This window comes from Narcine bancroftii, chromosome 5 (genome assembly GCF_036971445.1).
Source record: "Narcine bancroftii isolate sNarBan1 chromosome 5, sNarBan1.hap1, whole genome shotgun sequence".
Classification (NCBI taxonomy): domain Eukaryota; kingdom Metazoa; phylum Chordata; class Chondrichthyes; order Torpediniformes; family Narcinidae; genus Narcine; species Narcine bancroftii.
Window position 1 is genome coordinate 21,426,554 of NC_091473.1, and position 20,794 is coordinate 21,447,347.

Consider the following 20,794-nt stretch of genomic DNA (forward strand, 5'->3'; position numbering starts at 1 on the left):
TCAGAGGAGAACTTTCTTTCAATCTGTCAAAGTGAACCTGAGGTTTCACTTGCCTGCAACTATTTTGTTCTCCATCCCACTCCCACAAGGACCTAGCAGTCTGCACTATTTCAATGAGGCCCAGTGTAAGCTTGTTGAACAGGTCCACATTTTCCATCAGAGCAACAATTTAAGGCAATTTAACTTCTCTGCTTATTTTAGAAACAAGCTAGTTCTGCTAAAAGTTTATCCATGTGTGACATTAACTTAGTTTTTACTCTCCAGATTTGCTGGGTATTTCCATTATTCATTTTTGGGTTCCATTTTCTGCATCAGCTCTGATCAGCTTTTAGTCTCCCTGCCACTCTTCCTCCAAAACACGGTGATTCCCTTTGCCTTGTGTAACCTTCTCCTATTATCTCTCCACCTTTTAAGGCTCACTTGATTTTCCAGCTTCCAAATACCTTCAACCTGAAACATTGACGGTTGCTCTTTCCACTAATGCTGCTTGAGTTACTGAGTGTTTCCAGCATTTTCTATTTTTATTTCAGATTTCCAATATCTTCAGGTCTTACTTCATGTTCTGTAATGTTATTTGGGTGGAGTTCTTCAAATTTTGGAGCCAGTTGGATTTAAGAAGTGTGCACGGATTTCCCAGAACTTGGGGAAACCTGGCAACCTAAGGGAATCAGGAACTAAATGATCCAGCAGCTATGTGGTGGGACTGGCTAGGCACTTCCCTCATCCCAGAAACAGACATCCTTCACTCAGCTGCTTAACAATGATCACCCTCCCTCTCTGCAACTCAGTGGCATCCATCTCCATAATGGAATTCCAATTGGCTGTTTTTCCCACCATTTCCTCCACAGAGATCCTTGGCTGTGACCACCACTTATAGACTTGCCAACTGCCAGCTTTGATTTAGTTCTACTCCATTTGGGAAGAAAAGCACAGACTCCAATGGGTTAAAGTATCACATTTGTCACCAACTCACCATAAAGTCTCCATGTATTTCAAGGATGGTAGAAGATGCTCCAATCCCTCCCAGACTTTTTCCATAAATATTAGATGCAATTGTCTTTGAGGTTATGCCAAATTTATTTCCACACTTGAGACTAATTTCACCAGACAAAAAGTTCCTAATTGGACAGCAACGAAGGAATGTGAATTCTGCATTTTCATGTCAATCTGTTTTCAAGCACTAATGTGTTCTGGGGATGCTCCTCCCACCACTTTCATCCTGTACTTCTAAAATCACGAACCCTGTCTGGGCAGGGCGAAGAGCATCATCAAGGATGCATCAGCCCCGAACTATGGACTTTTTACTCTTCTTCCATCCGGTAGGTGCTACAGGAGCCTTCGCTCTCGAACCAGCCGGCTGAAGGAGAGCTTTCTCTCTCTGCTGAACCTTGAATCACAGCGCTGAGTGGTTTTGCACTCACATTGTACTGTCAGTACTTTTATAATTGTTTGCTGAATGCACAAAGTTATTTGTATGTAGCACTATTTTTAACTTCTGGTTGAATGCTAATTGTATTTCATTGGCTTTGTATTTTACATGGCTCAATGACCATAAAGTTGAATATAATCTAAAAGGCAATGCCAGTCAGCGTAGGACTTTCAGATTCTCTTTCAATATTTGTCCAGAGAAATGTAATGATTAAACTTTGAATTTGTTTGAAAATCGTTATTGTACAAAATATGAGCATATGGTTTTTAAGGTGACATTTTGGTCACAGGTTGATTATGGGCTAATGGAAAGAAAGTGAAAAGTCAGAATAAATTGGCACTTTGAGTAGAGAAGCAATGAGTTGCTGCAATGCTTACTCCAAATAATAAACCTAATCTGTACTGAATAATGAGATCATATGGAATATACCTTGTTTTCTGATGATTCAAAAGTAAATGATGGTGCTGGAAGGAGGATTGAGCAAGATCTCAGTGGAGTATAGACAGCTGAAGATAATGGGACATATGAAATATGTGGCAGCAAAAACATAGAGACAGAGTACATTTTAAATGGCGTGTGATTGAAATGTGTTCTTTTTGAAAGCTACTTGGGTCTCCTTTACACTTACCCGAGAAAGTTAATGAGGAATCTTTGGAAGTGAACATGATTACTTGAAGCATGAAGCAGTCAGATAAAGATCCTCTTTTGCACAATGAATGATTAGGATTTAGAATTCTCTACCAATAAGGCCCTGATCCAATTTTGATAGTAGTCTTCAAAAGGGGGGGAGAAAAAAAAAAGGAAGGAATTATATTTGTTTTGGGGGAAAAACAAATTGGGTCAAAAACAAATTGGGTCAAACTGGTATGTTCTTTGAAAGAACCAACAATCAGGCCAAATAACCTCTTTCACTGAACAGCTCACTACATTAAGACTGTGAACTGTAGAAATAAGGCTAAATACAACAATTTTGAACCTTGATCTTTGACTGTTAATGACTTTGAAGGTCAAATTCCTTTTGGCAATTTGACTCTGAGTGAGTCATATGACCAATCATGCTTTTTGACTTTTGGACTTCTGCTTCCTTCCTGTCGAGCACCATGTCTATCAACTCATTACATGCTTGTATGTTCATCTTCTCAGCAGATTGGAATGGGAGTAGAAATATGGTATCTAGCAGTAGAATGTGTTCCTCTGGGACATGAGAGATTGTCTGCTTCAATTCTCTTGTTCATTTCAAACAAACCTCTAATAAATGCAAAGCAGTCAACAACTCAAGGTCCATAAAATGAGGGAGTATTTTATGAGGGAGTATAATCCAAGCTAATTATATAGCCAAAGTCTCATGTTTGACTTTAGTCTGGCATTTCCCTTTCTTTATTAGTTACTCTTATTTGGCCATAGGCATTTACTTTCAATGTGGAATACAAGGCATTTTTAGGATGACAGTAAGGTGTGTAATCCGATACCATGCAGCAAAGGGATAAAAAGAAACCAGAATAATCTTGATTAGCAGCTGCAAAGCAGTGGAGGTGGCAAAAGCTCCATGCCTTTGACCTGGCAATCACCTGGTCTCTCTTGGAAATTGCTTGACCTTTGATTTGGTTTGGGAGTTAAGGTGACATTGAGCTGAAGGTCAGTGGCATAGCTAGGGTGGTACAGGGGACTACCTTTTTCAAAAGTGGCACCTTCCTTCCCCCCCACCCTTCCTCGGACCCCCCACTCTGATGCAGCCTCCACCCACTCGCTCCGATGCGGCGACCCCCCCCCCCCCCCCCACCCCGCTCCAAAGTCTGGGCTGGTCTAACACCACCGAAAAATCAGTGCAGTCCGCCTTTCAACCACTGATTCACCAATCTGGTAGGTGTCGTGGCTCCCCCTAATGTTAGAACCTGGCTACGCCCCTGCTGAAGGCCACACATCTCTTTCAATTAATTTTCCTATGTCGACACTAATCAGCTGACTGATAGGAGATACAATCAGAAGAGCATAGCTTCTGGCTGTGCTTCCAATCTTCTCCAGTCAGTGGGCACAAATATAGCCCTGGGTATGGTGGGACAAATACATCAAGCCTCAAGAGGCGATCTGTGTGGAGGCCTTGTAGGTTAACAGTCCTGGAATGTTGATGGCTATTTTCACTGCAGTAATGGCTCAGACATGCTCCCCATTCTTCCCATCTCTGTGATCAAAGCCCAGGCACGTGGTGGTTTTGGCAAGGCCTAAGGGTAACAATAATTATACTTCCTAGCCTTGAAAATTGGTGTGTTCGAAGTGTTTCAAATAGGATTAATTTAAAAGATGCTCCAACAAACAAAATGAAATGGGTTGCTTTTATGTTTGTCTTAGAAACAATAACTGGTCAACCAGTTTACCTATCTCGGCTGCACCATTTCATCAGATGCAAGGATCGACAATGAGATAGACAACAGACTCGCCAAGGCAAATAGCGCCTTTGGAAGACTACACAAAAGAGTCTGGAAAAACAACCAACTGAAAAACCTCACAAAGATAAGCGTATACAGAGCCGTTGTCATACCCACACTCCTGTTCGGCTCCGAATCATGGGTCCTCTACCGGCACCACCTACGGCTCCTAGAACGCTTCCACCAGCGTTGTCTCCGCTCCATCCTCAACATCCATTGGAGCGCTTACACCCCTAACGTCGAAGTACTCGAGATGGCTGAGGTCGACAGCATCGAGTCCACGCTGCTGAAGATCCAGCTGCGCTGGATGGGTCACGTCTCCAGAATGGAGGACCATCGCCTTCCCAAGATCGTGTTATATGGCGAGCTCTCCACTGGCCACCGTGACAGAGGTGCACCAAAGAAAAGGTACAAGGACTGCCTAAAGAAATCTCTTGGTGCCTGCCACATTGACCACCGCCAGTGGGCTGATATCGCCTCAAACCGTGCATCTTGGCGCCTCACAGTTTGGCGGGCAGCAACCTCCTTTGAAGAAGACCGCAGAGCCTACCTCACTGACAAAAGGCAAAGGAGGAAAAACCCAACACCCAACCCCAACCCACCAATTTTCCCCTGCAACCGCTGCAATCGTGTCTGCCTGTCCCGCATCGGACTTGTCAGCCACGAACGAGCCTGCAGCTGACGTGGACTTTTTGCCCCCTCCGTGAATCTTCGTCCGCGAAGCCAAGCCAAAGAAAGAAGAAACAATAAATAGCAATGCAGTGATTTATTTCACCTGTGGTGGTACACTTGAATATGAGTGAAGTAAAATGTGTTGAGGATGAATGTCATCAACTATTTCACAAGCATGGTACCACAGTATCAACAACACATAGGATGCTGCAAAAATTCGGCAAGTCAGGCAGCATCCATGGAAGGCAAAAGATGGCCCATGTTTTGAGCCCAAACCTTTTAATTTGGTTCCAAGAGTTACAGTATGACTAGATTGATGATATTTGGGTACATTAGGGGTCATCAATAATATTATCTTTATCTCAGATGAAAAGCAGCTTTGCAAGCCAGCTTGTGAATGTTCAGTATGTCAGCAGTGCTGAATGTGGGGCTGTTTCAAAATCCTTTTCTTGTATGTGAGAGCTGCACAACGCCTGGATGATGGAAGACAGCCTGCAGCTTTCTTGGATTTGTTCAAAGCAGCTGTCATTCTACAAGTCTCCACGGTTTTGTTGAGATTATCAGGATCATTGCAACAGTGTTCACATCGAAAATTTGCCTTGATTAATAGCCATCTGAAGCTACCTTGAATTTCTGAAAGTGTTCAGCAGTATAATTGAATCAAATGGTCACGGGAGTGAAGGTTGAAGTTTTGAGCCATTATCATTTTCCTGAGTTTCAGATCATAGCACCATCTTTCTAAAATGAAATAGCAACTGAGCAATGCTGCATAAGTTTTAAAGAGCTTTAGATGGTGATTTTCTTGGATAAGTTAATGTTTTTACAGCTTGGAATACAGTGGTCTGATCCGATTTGATGCCTCAAGAGGTTTATATGCTCTGATCATCACACAGTTGACTTGATAGATCAATGGCCATCATTTGGACAATTCCTGCCAAATCAAAGGCAGTGGAAAAACAGGCCAAGTCAATTATTGTTTCACTGTTCTTGTCATTTCTTGCTTTCTCTCACCTTTCCTCTCTCCCTATCTTCTCTCTCTCTCTCTCTCTCTCTCTCTCTCTCTCTCATCTCAACCAGCTCTCTTGCATCTCAATCCACTCTGTCCCCCAGTGGAGAAAAAGCCTTTAGGTTTTTGAGTTCTATACTTTTCATGGCCTTTCCACTCACTTCTCATTTCATAACTGAAAATTCTTTTCATCAACCATGCTTTGTCATTTTCTTCTACTGATCTTTGTTGTCTGTTGCCTATTGAGTCATGTTAGGATGAATATTTAGGGGTTCGAGATGATATTATGCATCCAACATTTCTCTAATGCTTCCCATTTGACACCCCACTTGCCTACTAAGTCATGGAACACGGTTTTTAGTCCATGCATTCTTGTTTTTGGCTATTTTTGGGTAATTTGTCTTGGTTTTTTTTCTGAAAGAGATGTTCCCAAAATATACCAGCAGGAACTTGTATGTTTCCTCTTCAGTCTCATTTTTTCTCTGAAAATGCATTGGCATTTTATTTTATAAACTGAATAGTTTTGCTGATTTTTTTTTCAGTTATTTAACCATATAATTTCTTCATCTGGAATTACTCACCCTGGTTTCAATGGATAAACACATTCAGCCCCTTCACGTGTAAATATATGGCTCACATGTCACTTCAAGATACAAAACATAATCGATAAAAGCAGTCCTTTGTGGAACTGGATGTTGAAATGTTCCTGTCTGCAAACCAGCAATCACCAATTAACTCCCAAAAGACCTTTAGAAATGTGCAGAAATTAAATGTGGTAGCCCTGTGGTTATCTTTAAAAAACCTCTGCTTGGTTAGCAGCAGAAAAATTATGGTGTAGATTTCACAGCCTTGCATTCCTGTTGCTCAGAGGGCACATCAAGCCTATAATACTTCAGGAGATCCCTCCCGTGCTTATTCAAAATAAATGGTGTTATTTATGCTGAGTTATCTGATGTGTGCAGAGGTAGCATTCAGTGTTGCTGCAATCTCCTTTGGGCCAGTAAGTGCAAATCTGGGTTTCAGTCTTTGTCCTACATGGAGATATCCAAGTCTGGAGATTAGCCAATCTGTTTGGAAAACTGGGGTGAGAATTATGATGATTAATAGCCAACTGGGAACTGTTGTCCATCAGAATATTCATGCCTCAAAATTTCTAGAATTCTATGCCTACAGAGATGCATAGTCCAAAATAATGGTGATTCATCTTTGGGTCCAGTGGCAGAGTGGTGATATCCTCAGCAGGGGTTTAGATCATTCAGCTTGCCCCATGGCAATGGAGTATTTGAGTGGGGTCATGAACTCTGTGACCAGTTTTGGAAAGCAGGTGATATGGCAAAGTCACAGAACAAAACCCCTCAAGATTAAAACATGAGTCTGCAGACACTGATCTAAGTACAAACACAATAATTTTCTCAAGCATCGTGTTTTTACAAAACCCCACGGTGCTGTTTCTGTGATTCTCACAGCTGAAGTTGTCATTATACTATGTATACAAATGGTATTGGATGATCCATATAGTATTTTCATAACATGAAACAATGTCTACGTCACAACTTCACACCCATTCAAAATACATGGAAAATCTGGTTGAGAAGAGAATTTTAAAAATGCTAAATAAGATTTTCATTAAACACCTGAAATAATTTAATTGTATTAATACATTTTGGAAGTGGCTGAAACTTTAGAACATTTGCACTTTTTTCTATTGGAGTAGTGGGGATGGAGTTGATATTAATGTGAAACACAGAGTTTGTTGAAAGGTTTTCTGGAAGCGTTGAAAATATTCAGAATTTGACCAACCATTAAGAATTTCACATCACTTGGATCTACATTTCCCTGAGCATTTCCATCAAAACAACATGTATAAACAAGAGCAGACTGGATTACTAAGTGTCTGGTTCTCCTGACACTCCAAGACACAAGTCAGGCACATAAAGGTATACTTTCCACTTGTCTGGATGCATGTAGTGTAAACATCCCTTGAGTTGGGCAGGATAAGCATGAACTGCACATTATGGACAATTCATTCCCTGCTGTTACCAAACTATTGAATGGGCTTCTCCTTAGTGAAACGGTGGTTCCATTGCATTATTTTAAGAGAACATTTTCTCTGCCACACTATACAATGTACTCTCATCTTATATGCCACGTTCGAGAAGAGGATGACCTTATTGGATAGTACGCAAAACAACATTTTTCACGATATCCTGAATATTAAATTCAAAAGTAATACAGCTCCATAGAGATCCTACATTTAAGATCCCCCTGGAAACAACACTCACTTTGCACCTTATCATCGCCAAACTCTAGACCATCACAAGATGCAGACAGGAATTTTGAACATGGTCAGGTGTCACCAAAATAAAACAGGAATTGGAGAGTCTGTATGGAGAACAGAGAGGTGCTTTTTCTTTTCTCAGGAAAGTCCACTTATCAGTGTGGGATTGTGAATTCTGATGCATGATTATTTATTCTTTTCATATACCTGGACAGCAGCCAAGAAGGACTTTTCCTTATGTTTTATCAGTAAATCTATGTTCATTCACTTTATTCTAAGGCCATGAAATCTTGGGCAGCCCATGTGCTCTCTGTTTGATGATTCACTTACAGCCAAAAACCTGCTTGGTGAAAATGATAAGAATTATCTTTCTAAATGTTTTATTTGCAATTAATCTATTTTTGCACAACATTATTTTCAGCAGGACACTTGTGCAAGTGCAAATCTGCGTGGATTTACAGAGAAAATATGGCTCAAGGACTAACTATGCTTTGCAAAACTAATTTTTCATTTGATGGGAATGGACAATATAATCAGGACAAACTGTTCCAAATAACACAATACTTGTAGAATTCCACTCTAATGTATCAAAATAAGTAACCACTACAACTGGCAATAATTTATGACCATTTATAATAAAACAATTTTTTAGAATATTTATAAAACACTCTCAGAGCTGGAAATGAATGAAATAGCTGTTTTATTCACTTGAACGATGTAGTTAAATTCTGGCTGTAATTTAGTGGGAATTAAGTCCATATGTATGTCGTTATAGATCACCGAGGTCCTTTTCTCCCTTTCTCCTCATCAGGCTATTCATTACATGGATTTCATTCCAAAGGAAATGCAGCCAATTGCTGGTACTGAAGGGGCCTATTATCGCCGCAGGCAACTAATGAGGCAGCTGCCTGTCTATGACCAAGATCCGTTTCAGTGTCACGCTTTGTCAGAGAGTGAAGTGAAGAGTATGCAGGAGTTCATCAGGAATTACAAGAGCAATGCTCTGGGAGTTGGAGAAGTGGCACTACCTGGCCAAGCAGCCAGTGCCCAACAAGAAGCCAACCAGGAGCAGAAGACTGAGGCCAAGGGTCAATTTTCCAATGGCAAAGTGGCAAAGGAAGACCCCCAGTCTACCCCAGCTGCGTCCAATGGGACACTGCCTGAGACCCAGCAGAAAGACAAATATGTAAGTATGAATCCTTTTTTTTTATAAAAAGCTTACTCAGCAAAATCAAAAGAAAATCATTGTATGAAATTATTTCAAGACACAAGAAAAATAGCCTTGTTGCTAGTTTTAAAAGATTGTACGTTTCCTCACTTAGATCTTAGTTTTCTGCATCAATGATAATGCAAACACAGACTGTAAAATGTCTTCTTTCATCCTTTATGTGCCTTTCAAATTCTTTATCTATCTTGTATTTCTCTTAACCACTTCCCTTCTCATCCTTCCTTCTCCCCATCATTACTTTTCATGAACAACATGTTGAGACTGCAACTTGCCTGCAGGAGCCATCAGGTGAAGTCATCAAAGAACAACAGAGAAGCCCACCTGTTTTTCTTGACTCTGATACCTCCTTTTTCTCGGGCAGTGTGATTGACAAGCAGTGTGTTTTAACTGGTCTACATTCTATCGGTGAAGCAAATAGTTTTCAGTGACTTCACAATGGATGAACATTACGATGACAGGGAGAATATTGTTTTGCTCTTTAAACATGAATCAAGTTCAAGGCTAATGAATTTTGCACCTGTAATGTTGGTGATGGGTTCCTTCAGTCGTTTTGAATACTTCAGGTCTGGTAACTCTGTCATGTTCTTCCCAATAAGTTCAAAAACTTACCATAAAGGCAACATTTCTTTCAAGAAAACTACAAAAACACTTTGAAAAGAACAATGGTCTAAGATTTCCCTTTGAATTCGACCAGGCAGAGGCATTAACTCTGAAATGTCAATTGAGGATATCCAAGGTGGATGAAACCTTGTCACAGTGCTGTGAGTTCTCATGGTTTTTTTTCCAGATTTTCCCTTTTATTTCTCCTTGGAAATACAAGCCTATCAGTTCTATTATCTTTCTGCACCTAAGCTTTCTGAACCATTTCATATCTTCATCTTCGATGGAAAACACTGGATGGGTTCTTTAGCATTGGGTTCATTAAAAGTTGGCCTTCGAGCTCTGTACCTCCAGCCTGGTGCTAAATCATCAGCTGAAGAAATGTTTTTCGTTGCTCCGTGTTTGAATGACTGCTGAAAGGATCTCTTGAGAATTGAACCAGATGGTTCCAAAATTATTGTCCCAACTAAGCTCCTATGCTCACGGGTTGGGTGTCCACCAGATAGCCAGGTGCAGTCTGGAATCAGTTATTCAGCAGAAAAAGCAGCTCCTTCTCAACCTGTCCATGCCGACCAAATTGTCTACGTAATCTTATCCCATTTACCCTCTGTCTCTCTAAATCTTTCCTGTCCATGTACATGTCTAAATGTCTTTTAAGTATTGTAATTGTGCCCATCTTGTCTGGCCTTCTCGGGCAGCTCATTCCACATACCAACCACCCTCTGTGTGGAAAAATTAGTCCATCCAGTCCCTTTTTAAATCTTTGCCCTCACAACTTAAATCCATGCCTTCTAGTTTTAGACTCCCTCATGCTGGGGAAAAGATTATGCTTATTTCCCTGATCTATGTCCCTCATGATTTTTTTTATCACATGATCACAAGACAAAGGAACAGAACCAGGCCACTAGGCCCATCGAGTCTGTTCCGTAAATCTACACTAAGCTTCTCTACACTCGTTCCAATTTTTGGACTTTTCCCCATATCCCTTGATGCCCTCACTAATGAGATACTTGTCTATTTCTTCTTTAAATACTCCCAGTGATCTGACTTCCACTGCTATATGTGACAGTGAGTTCCACAGATCCATGATCTGGATTAGGAAGTTCTTCCTAATCTCTGTTTTATATCGATAAACTCTAATTTTCAGACTATGACTCCTTGTCCTCAATTCACCCACCAAGGGAAATATCTTACCTACATCCACCCTATCTAAATCTTTCAAAACACGAAATGCCTCTATGAGATCTCCCCTCATTCTCCTATATTCCAATGAATACAACCCAAGAGCTGCCAAACGTGCCTCGTACGTTAGCCCTTGCATTCCGGGAATCATCCTAGTAAATCTCCTTTGCACCATCTCCAACAGAATCACATCCTTCCTAAGATAGGGGGCCCAAAACTGGACACAGTACTCCAAATAAGGTCTCACCAGTGCCCCATGGAGCCTCATCAACACCTCTTTACTCTTATACACTATTCCTCTTGAAATGGATGCCAACATAGCATTCGCTTTCTTCACTACCATTTTCACCTGGTCATTAACTTTTAGGTTCCTGCATGAGGACATCCAGGTCCCTTTGCACATCCGAGGTCTGAATTTTCACCCCATCCAAATAGTATTCTGCCTGTTTATTTTCACTGCCAAAATGTACAACTGTACACTTCTCTATGTTAAATCTCATCTGCCGTAATTTTGCCCAATCTCCTAATCTGTCTATATCCTTCTGCAACTTTACGGTTTCTACTACACTTCCTTCTCTGCCACCTATCTTGGTGTCAACCGCAAATTTGGCCACAAAACCATTCATACCACAATCCAAATCATTAATATAAATTACCAACAGTAGCGGCCCCAATACCGACCCCTGCGGAACACCACTAGTTATAGGCAGCCATCCAGAATGGGAACCCTTAATTTCAACCCTTTGCTTTTTGCCTATCGGCCACTTCTCTATCCAGTTTAATAACTTCCCTGTAATTCCATCATCTTATTTAGCAGTCTAATATGTGGCACCATATTGAAAGCCTATTTGAAAATCTAAATAGGTAACATCCACAGCCTCTCCTTTGTCTATCCTACTTGAGATTTCTTCAAAAAATTCTAATAGGTTGGACAGGGAGGACCTACCCTTTAAAAAACCATGCTGACTTGGACCTATCTTGTCTTGCATCTCTAGGTATTTCATCACCTCATCCTTGAAGATCGACCTTAATATCTTTCCAACCACTAACATCAGACTAATTGGCCTATAGTTTCTTTTTTTCTGTCTCTCACCTTTCTTAAACAGCGGAACCACAGTTGCAACCTTGCAATCCTCTGGAATCTCTCCAGAGTCTATCGATTTCTGGAAGCTCATGGCCAATGGATCTACAATCTCCAAAGCCACCTCTTTCAAAACCCATGAATGCACCTCATCAGGCCCGAAAGATTTATCAATCTTTAATCCATTTAGTTTGCCTAGTGCAATTTCTCTAGTAACTCTAACTGAATCTAACTCTACTCCCTGAAGCCTCTGACTGTCCAGGATATTAATTACTAATGTCTTCCATGGTGAAGACAGTTCCAAAATATTTATTAAGCTCCTCTGCCATCTCTTTATAACCCATTACAATTTCCCTAGTATTGTTTTCTATTGGTCCTATGTCAACACGTGTCTCTCTTTTATTCCTTATATATTTGAAAAAACTCTTAGTGTCATTTTTAATATTGTTAGCTAATCTCCTTTCATAGCTCATCTTTTCTTTCCGAATGACTCTCTTTGTCTCTTTCTGTAATTGTCGAAAGAAATCCCAGTCCTCTGATTTCCCACTAATTTTAGCTTCCTTGTATTCCCTCACCTTTGCTTTTATCTTAGCCTTCACCTCTTTTGTTATGCCTCTATTAAGTCACCTCTCAGTTTCCTGTATTTGTCATTCAGCCTCTCATTGTAATTCAAGCACACCTGTCCTGGAAAAATCCTTGTGAATCTTTTCTGCACCAATTCTAACTTATTTGGATCTTTCCTTTGGCTGGGTGACCAGAAATTGACACATTACTCTATGTATGATATCACTATTACCTTGTACAATTTCCATGGCATCCTTGTTCCTGGACTCGACACCTTAACTCAGGGGTGTCAAACTCAAATTCACGGAGAGCCAAAATTAAAAACTTGGACGAGGGCCGAACTAAATATTTATTGAAAATTTTCAACAACATCTGCATGTTTTCTCTTCTTTCAACATATGTAATGTTAAACTTTTTCTTATTAAAATAAATGTTTAATAATAGTTTTGGATAAACTCTTTCCAGAAGCATTAACAAATGAGAAATAAAATATTCAATAAATAATATTTCTCTATAGAGGATTTGTCAAATGTTGCTAGTGTGCTGTCGAATAGTAAAATCTGAGGGCTATTGAGAATGTGGGAGAATAACATGATTCCTGAAACAATCAAATGGGTGACTGATTGTGGGCATGAACTCTAGCAGGGTTATTTGCTATGCCCTTTTTCCATTGGTACAGATATCCTTTGATTTACACACTTTTCAAGTTTTATGCCTAATGAGCTTGTATCCAGGTGCAGGACCATTTTTAACCAGGAATATATTTATCACTGTGACATGAAACTATTGGAAGATCGTTTTATCCTGAGATTAAAGTTCATAATCCTTACTCAGGCCTGTGTGCGGGAGGGCGGGGTTTGCGGGCGATCGGGTTGGACAACGACAGTGCGGGGGCATCGGCTCTCGCTGCAGGGCGGCATCTCGGCGGATAAGCGGCCCTGTCACCGAGTCGCGGGTCGGCCTGCGGCAGGGAGGGGGAGTGGGCAATGGTTCTGGCGAGGTCAGGCCCGAGGCCTCCGGTTCCGGGAACTGGGAAGTGGCCTTGGCTTCCCCTGACACCGGCCAGGCCCCAAAACCAGAGTCCACGGTGAGACCCTGCAACGTAAACAGAGGAGGTGGGGGCGATTAGCGGGCTGATGCCAATGCATTCTGGGATTTGTTGTATTACTGTGCATGCGCTATACTGGCGCGGCGGCCAGCGGGCCACCTCTAATACATTTTTGAAATGATCTTGCGGGCCAAATATAATTATATCGCGGGCCAAATTTGGCCCGCGGGCCAGAGTTTGACATGTGTGCCCTATGCCATCGGAACTCTGTAATTAGTAAGGGATTGCTTAAGGTGAGATGTGAGTGGGAAGGAAAGGGTGAAAATCACTGCTCTAGACCCAACTGATACTGAAATATTTTGCTTGAGAAAAATTGTCATTGGCCCATTTCCTTTAGCCTTCTGAAACTGTGCACATGACGAGTCAATGAGGGATGATTAAAGCAGTGGTCTTCAAACTTTTTCTTCCCACCCACAGACCACCTTAAGCAATCCCTTACTAATCACAGAGCACCAATGCCACAGGGACGCGAGTGGAAAGAAAAAGGTTGAGAACTGTTGTATTGTGGTAACTCCACATCTGATTAGGTTAATTGTTAGGCAAGTGGTCAGAGAAGGACCCCCCCCCCCCAACCCCAAGAAAGGCTTAAATCACAGGAACAAAATAAGCTTCCGTCTCACTGCTCCCAATCTTACACACAGTCCTGATGTGGAATGTGGGGTCGCAGCTCCACGTTCACCCTAGTTCAGGTGCTGTCTGTGTGGAGTTTGTACGCTCTCCCCTTGTCTTGGACCAACAGGTCGGTCGACTGACGAAGGCACCCGAACCCCCCCGTTGAAACGCCGGCGTCCAGGGCGGTGGAGGAATTGGCTGAGAAGAGCGTGTTGCTCCCACCCCCCTCCCATGGTTGGAGAGGGATTAAACTGCGATCTCACGGCGCCGGGCTCGTCTCCAACAAAAGGAGCGGGAGGCAGGGTCCGCCGCGCATGGAGTGAGGGGGAAGGCATCGCCAACGAGACGTTCGGTCCGGCGTCACCGCTGAAGCGCAGACCCAGCGAGGATGGTCCCCAACTCCAGCCGCTTCTGTGTGTCCGGGAGCCGGGCGGGCTGAGTGCGGCGCTCCGATCCCCGGGATTCGGGACTCTGAGATCCCTCCACACCTCCGGCGTCTTCATTTTCACCTTCAGTGTGCATGTGCTATAGTGGCGCGGCGGCCAGCGGGCCAACTCTAATATATATTTAATATGATCTTGCGGGCCAAATATAATTATATCGCGGGCCAAATTTGGCCTGCGGGCCAGAGTTTGACGTGTGTGCCTTAACTAATGAAGGCAAGTCTGCCATCATCTTTTTCACTAGCCTATCTATATTGCCACTGTCAAGGAACTCTGTCTTGAACTCCTTTTTCTCTATTCTAGAACACTCTTCAGGAACTGACCAATTATTGTACAAGTCCTGCCCTAGTTTTAGTTCCCAAAAATTTCCCATGGAATATTCAAAGAATTGCATGTTAGCTGGAAAAAAGCCTCTGCCATCTGTTCTTGCAGAAAGATTATGGCTCATTTTCCTTCCTTCTTTCATTTTGCAGATTTGCCCAAGGCAACTCTCTTTCATGTTTTGGATTCCTCAAACTCTCCCCTTTCAAGTTTGGTGGGCTTCTTCTCTGTGGAGATTTTAAATGTTTTCTCTCCACAATCTTGGATAAAATTAGAGGAAAGTTTTAGACCATAAACTAGATCTGTTCTCTTCTGAATTCCTTTGCTCAGAGAACTAGGATTTTATTTTTACTTTCTAAAAAATAGCTGTATAGTTTCTCTAATGTTTAAAAACACACACACACGCACACGCACACACACACACACACACACACACACACACACACACACACACACACACACACACACGATCCGTTTTAAGATTTTAAAAGTCAATCTACTCTTAATATTCTGCTGTTATAAGTTTACAACTGCATCCATGTACCCCTTCAACAACCTCCATGGGATTTTCTGAATGTTCAATTGTGCAGATGAATCAACGAGCTTGCGGGTTACACAAGTCATATTATTTATTTATTTTTATCATAAAGTTGAAATACTTTCCTTGAAGCAAAAAGCCACATGCCCTGTTGTTCTGGAGCATTCTGTTCTCACTTTCTTTTTCCCTTCCACAACCCAATCCCAAGAACATAGAACAGGTTAGGTCAATTAATTGCTTGGGCCACCTTGATCAGTCAGCTGGATTGTGAATGGTTTGTACCTTTTCTCTGCTTTCTGGCCTTGTTTCCAGATCTTTTGATACTATTATTATTACAAAGAACATTCTAAACTGTGAGTGAGTTAACTTTCATGGGGGAGCAGAGCAAATCTTTTAAATTAAATACATGATTGACTTGGAAATGTAGTCATATGTTGGGTTCACACTGTTTGGAACAAATCAGCACAGGACCAGACCCATGATGTATTTGCCGAATATGATACCAAATTCAACTAAATCTTTGCTACTTACACCTGGTTGCTATCCCTCTATTTTCTGAATATTCGTGTGACTTCTGGGAGGGTTCTGAAACATAATTGTTTCCATGTCTGTCCTTGGCAGCCCCATCCAGGCATGTATAATCTGTGTTTTTGAAAAACTGTTGCGCACATCTCCTTTAAACTCATCCCACCCACCTGAATGCATGTCCTTTCCCCCTCCCCTGCCACTAGTTTTGACATTTTTATCTGGGTGGGGGGGGGGGGGGGAGAGATTTTTCTGACCACCTATGCCTCTCATAATTTTTTTTTAAGTTCTATCCTTCTCTCCTCCATCTCGGACACTTCAAAGAAAACAATCCAAGTTTGTCCAACAATTCCTTTTGGCTCATATCCTCTAATCCAGACAATATCTTAGTAAATCTGTACCCTTTATTAACCTTCATCAATCCATCCTGTAATAGGGTGGCTAGAATTCCACAAAGTACTCCCAGTATGGCATTACCAAAACTTTATATAGCTGCCACATGACTTCCTTATTCAATGCCCTTACCAGTGACGGCAAGCATGCCATCCACCTTCTTTACCATTCAATCTTGCGGAGTCATTTTCAAGGAGCTATGGACTTTGATCTCCATATCTGTCTACATGTCAATTTTGTTAAGTGATTCTCCATGTGGAGTTCACAAAGACAGATAATGCATCCCGATTCCTTACTCCAGGAAAAGGACAAAGTACGAGCAAGATTCATCATTGTGGACTTTAGAGATAGTCCTTGGGGAATAAAAAGGAATGGTGAATGAAATATATCTCTGATGCTGAGAGGAGGTTGTCTCCAGTCACACACTCCTTCCATGTATTGTCAGTGATCAAAGTATTATTGTCAAATAATCTAATAAAATAGAGCTGAAGAGAGTTTCCACATTCTAGTCCCTTAGCACCACTCAGCAGCCTTGTGAAGATTGAGGAGCCACACAGGAGAGAGCAGATGCTGGAATCTGAAGCTAAATGCAATCTGCTGGAGGAATCACCTCTAATAGATTGTGTTTCGTTTGTTAAGGTTTGGGGCTGAGAGCATCATTAAACATGCTCATATCCTTTTTTTTTGTTTTTGTAAACTCTTCAGGATAAGTTCATTGAGTACACTTTAATTTTCCCAACTGGGATAGCAAGCACATTTCAGAACTGGATAATGGCTCCAGTCAATGAAAGTTGATCTTTACAGTTTCAACAGATAGTAATAATTTGAAACAACTACTTGAAAACAATTATAATGATGAATGAAACACATGAACATTTGAGAAGATCCAGCTGCAACTTCAGTGCCTGACAAAACTCAAGTGCTGTTTGTTAAGGCACCAAACTCTGACCCCTACCTGTTCTGTATCACTAATTACAAAAGAAAAGCTGCCAGGGTTGAAATTAATTGTGCTCAGATATCCCTGCTTTTACATAGTGCTAAGATTAATTGCCAGCACCGGATGTCTCTGAAATATGTAAGAATTTCTACATAAAATAGCAAAACCGCAACTCTCCGCATACCTAAAATTATATTTTATGGAGTTGCCAACTTCAACTCAAGAATTCTAGTCACTTCTTGACTAAGAAGTGCTCAGAAAATTATTGTCCTTGTGAATGGAACAGAGTCATGAATCATCTTTGCTGTCACTTGTCAAAAATGTGAACGTGTGTGTCTTTTCTGTGCCAACTTTTGTCAGTGGGTAGAGTCTGTAACAGACTGGCAACTTGTTTCTCTAGAGGAATCACCCAAAATCAACCATCTGACCTCTAAGATAGATCAATTGTGTAAACTAAAGCTAATATCTGTGAAACCTTTAAGATTCAGAGGTTCTGTTAAAGGTAATGTTTAAGCCATTAGTGTTTTTACTGCTCCCCAACCAGTTTCTATTTTGATTCTGAAAAGTCATCTCATTGTGTTGAAAACTGTGACGGTGCGTGAAAAACTACCTCTGATAAGCAATAACATGGATGCCCTAATCCTGAATATAACTGGCCTCATGGACTGGCTCAAATTGCAAAGTACATCCAGAACTTGGCCTCTGATGGGAGCACTGCTACATTGGCAGCACAGCCACTGGTACAAACCCAGGGAAAGTGGAGACACAGTGTTCCCCTGGAGGGTATTACCACCCAGTCCTGCAGTTGACAGCTCTGCACAGGCTTTAAAGTTCCTGTTAAAGGAAATGTCAGAGTTTTATTTAAAATCATGCGACTGTGGGGTCTGGGCCCAAGATAGCTGCACCTCTGTTTAGCAGTGGCCTCAAGGGAATACAGACTCCAGGAAGCAGAGGACTGGAGCACGGTACCAGAAACAGGGAGATCATGCCCCCCAGTGGAAAAGGAAGCAGAGGAGATGACCCCAAGGATGCTGATCACAGTGGCAGACACTGCAGTGAGGGCTCTGTGGCTGAAGGACACACATGGGTGGCTAGCTGTTGGCTACTTGCAGACAAGAAACCCATATAGCCTGTGGGCTGCTAGTGACTTGAGGTCAAAGGATTCATGCCAGGCTGTGGGCTGCTGAAGATTGGCTCATGAGAACCATGTATCAGAACTGGGGTTTTAGAGAATGCTAGGGGCAAGGAGGGATCCCAAAGGGATCTGAGAGCTGAAAAAGCTTTCCTCATCATGTTGGATGTTTTTATCTGGGCTTGGGTTGTCAATGCATAGAACAGGATTCTGTATGGCTCCAGAGGCTGTGGAAGCACTGGAGGTGAACCCACAAACACTCGGAGACACTGGGGGGGTACTCTATTTTGCTTCTCTATCTCTGACTGTCAGGGGTGCCAGGCAATGCTAATGCTACTGGCAAATCTTTTATCTGCCTTATGTCAGACGAAATCCAATTGTGTAACATTACATATCTGTTTCGTTACATGATAATAAACAATATCTCATCTCTGTTCATTTATTTACATCCGGTATACATTGATAAACATGAAGTTTTTTTGTGGCATGTATCACAGCAGCACCGGAATAAGGCAGATGAGCCCTCATCATAATAAAGGCCTCATTTGAATAATGAGTGCGATCAGACACCAGGATTTTTTTGTTTTGTTATGGAATGATTAAAGGATAAGATGCAATTGCTTGGTGGTGGCCTTGATGCTCCACCCTGTACTATTGACTGCACATCTGCTGGTGCCAACAAAAACCTGACAACGGTATTAATGCCCGATAGACAACCACATCCTTTTTTTTTGGAAAGGCTGAAGGATTTTGAATTGTGCTTGTGGTTATATTTATCAGGAATAAGCTGCACTGCATTTAAAATCACACATATTTATTCACTTGGTTGCTAAAAAATGCACAACTTGAAAGGTTCAGAGCACAAACTGAGAGAGCACAGTGTTGTCAGAGATGCTGTTGTTTGACCTGTTTAATAAAGGTTATTCAAATAAAAGCATGGAACCTCGCAGATGTTCAGTAACAATTCTCCCTCAACCATGACAGTTCAAAGCAGATTAACTGGTCATTCATCTAATTGCACTTTATAAGCAGTTCTTTTCCATATACAAATTAGTCACTGCTTGCTGAAGCATATTACTATCTTTTAGCTGTTTAAAAAGTCTGAAAAAAGTACAAAGTACATTTTTCTGGGCAGAATGGACAAGAAATTAATTTTGTGAATTCCAGACAACAGAGACAATGTCCAGCCGAAAAGCAGGTTAACCTGGTCTCGAGCAATTTTGCCCATGTTTTTGGGTATATGAATGCCTGTCCAGAAATTCATACTTTTCTTTTGGTTGATAGATTTTCATTCAGATTTTTTTTCTTTCCAGTCAAGTTGCCAATATTTTCATGCCCATTTGCATGAAAAACCACAATTCTTATGAACTGCACCACCAGGTTTAGGAACAGCTGCTACCCCTCCACCATCAGATTTCTCAACAATAAACTCAATCAGGGGCTCACTTAAGGACTCTTTTGCATTTTATTGATTTTTTTTTCTTACCTCTATCTTGGTATTGCAGAGTGTGTTTAATTTCTTTATTTGCTTACATGTGTACATTATGCAGTGGCATCACTGGGGTTGATGTCACCCAGTGCGGTAACTCCTGGTGTCACCCACCCCCAAACAAAAACAATAGCATGTGCTTGTAGTGTGTACAGATGAAACCACGTGATTCAAAGCATCATTGTAATTGGGTAATAATGACAGCTCTGACCGGAGCACATTAGAAGGTTCAAAAAGTCAATTAGCATAGAGCTTTAGCCTTGTAGGTATCTTGATACATATAAGCGAGGTTTACAAGAAATATTTTCGTTGTTATAACTAACGACGGGGATATTTTTATTAAAAAGAATACATTTCTCCTGAAATACTGCAAAAAAAATTATAGACAGTCATTTGGTGTCACTCCCTCTGATGGTGTCACCTGGTGTGGTCCACACCCCTTCGCACCTCCCTCGTGACGCCAGTGACATTATGTAGTTTTTTGTCGCCCTACCAATAAGCGGTAATTCTGCCTCGCCCGCAGGAAAACAAGAATCTCAAGGTTGTATGTGAAGTCACATATGTACTCTGACAATAAATCTGAACGTTAATAACAACTGGATGTTACGAACCGTTTCACCTGAAACCTGGCTATTTAAAGGAAAAGAAAAAACAAACTGAGTTCCTTGTCCTCTGTGGGATCTGTGACCTGCTCCATCTCCAGCATAACTGTATGTGTGCCTGGACTGCTTCGCTCATGAGCTCAAAGCCACGGTCACTCTCAGTCTGAGATTATTCCGAGCTGCACCTTCTGATGCCTGGCACATCTCTTTCGTGTTTTACCAAGGTTCATA

The 20,794-nt window shown here is 41.5% G+C and overlaps 1 protein-coding gene across 3 annotated transcripts in view; it reads left to right on the plus strand.

Moving 5' to 3' along the window:
* lmcd1 (LIM and cysteine-rich domains 1) overlaps nt 1-20,794 on the plus strand; it is a 73,110-nt gene that overhangs the window by 45,112 nt on the left and 7,204 nt on the right. For all 3 annotated transcript variants that reach the window (XM_069936934.1, XM_069936935.1, XM_069936936.1), the window contains one exon: nt 8,620-8,994. In XM_069936934.1, the coding sequence (XP_069793035.1) occupies nt 8,620-8,994 (375 nt within the window). The remainder of the gene's footprint in view (nt 1-8,619; nt 8,995-20,794) is intronic.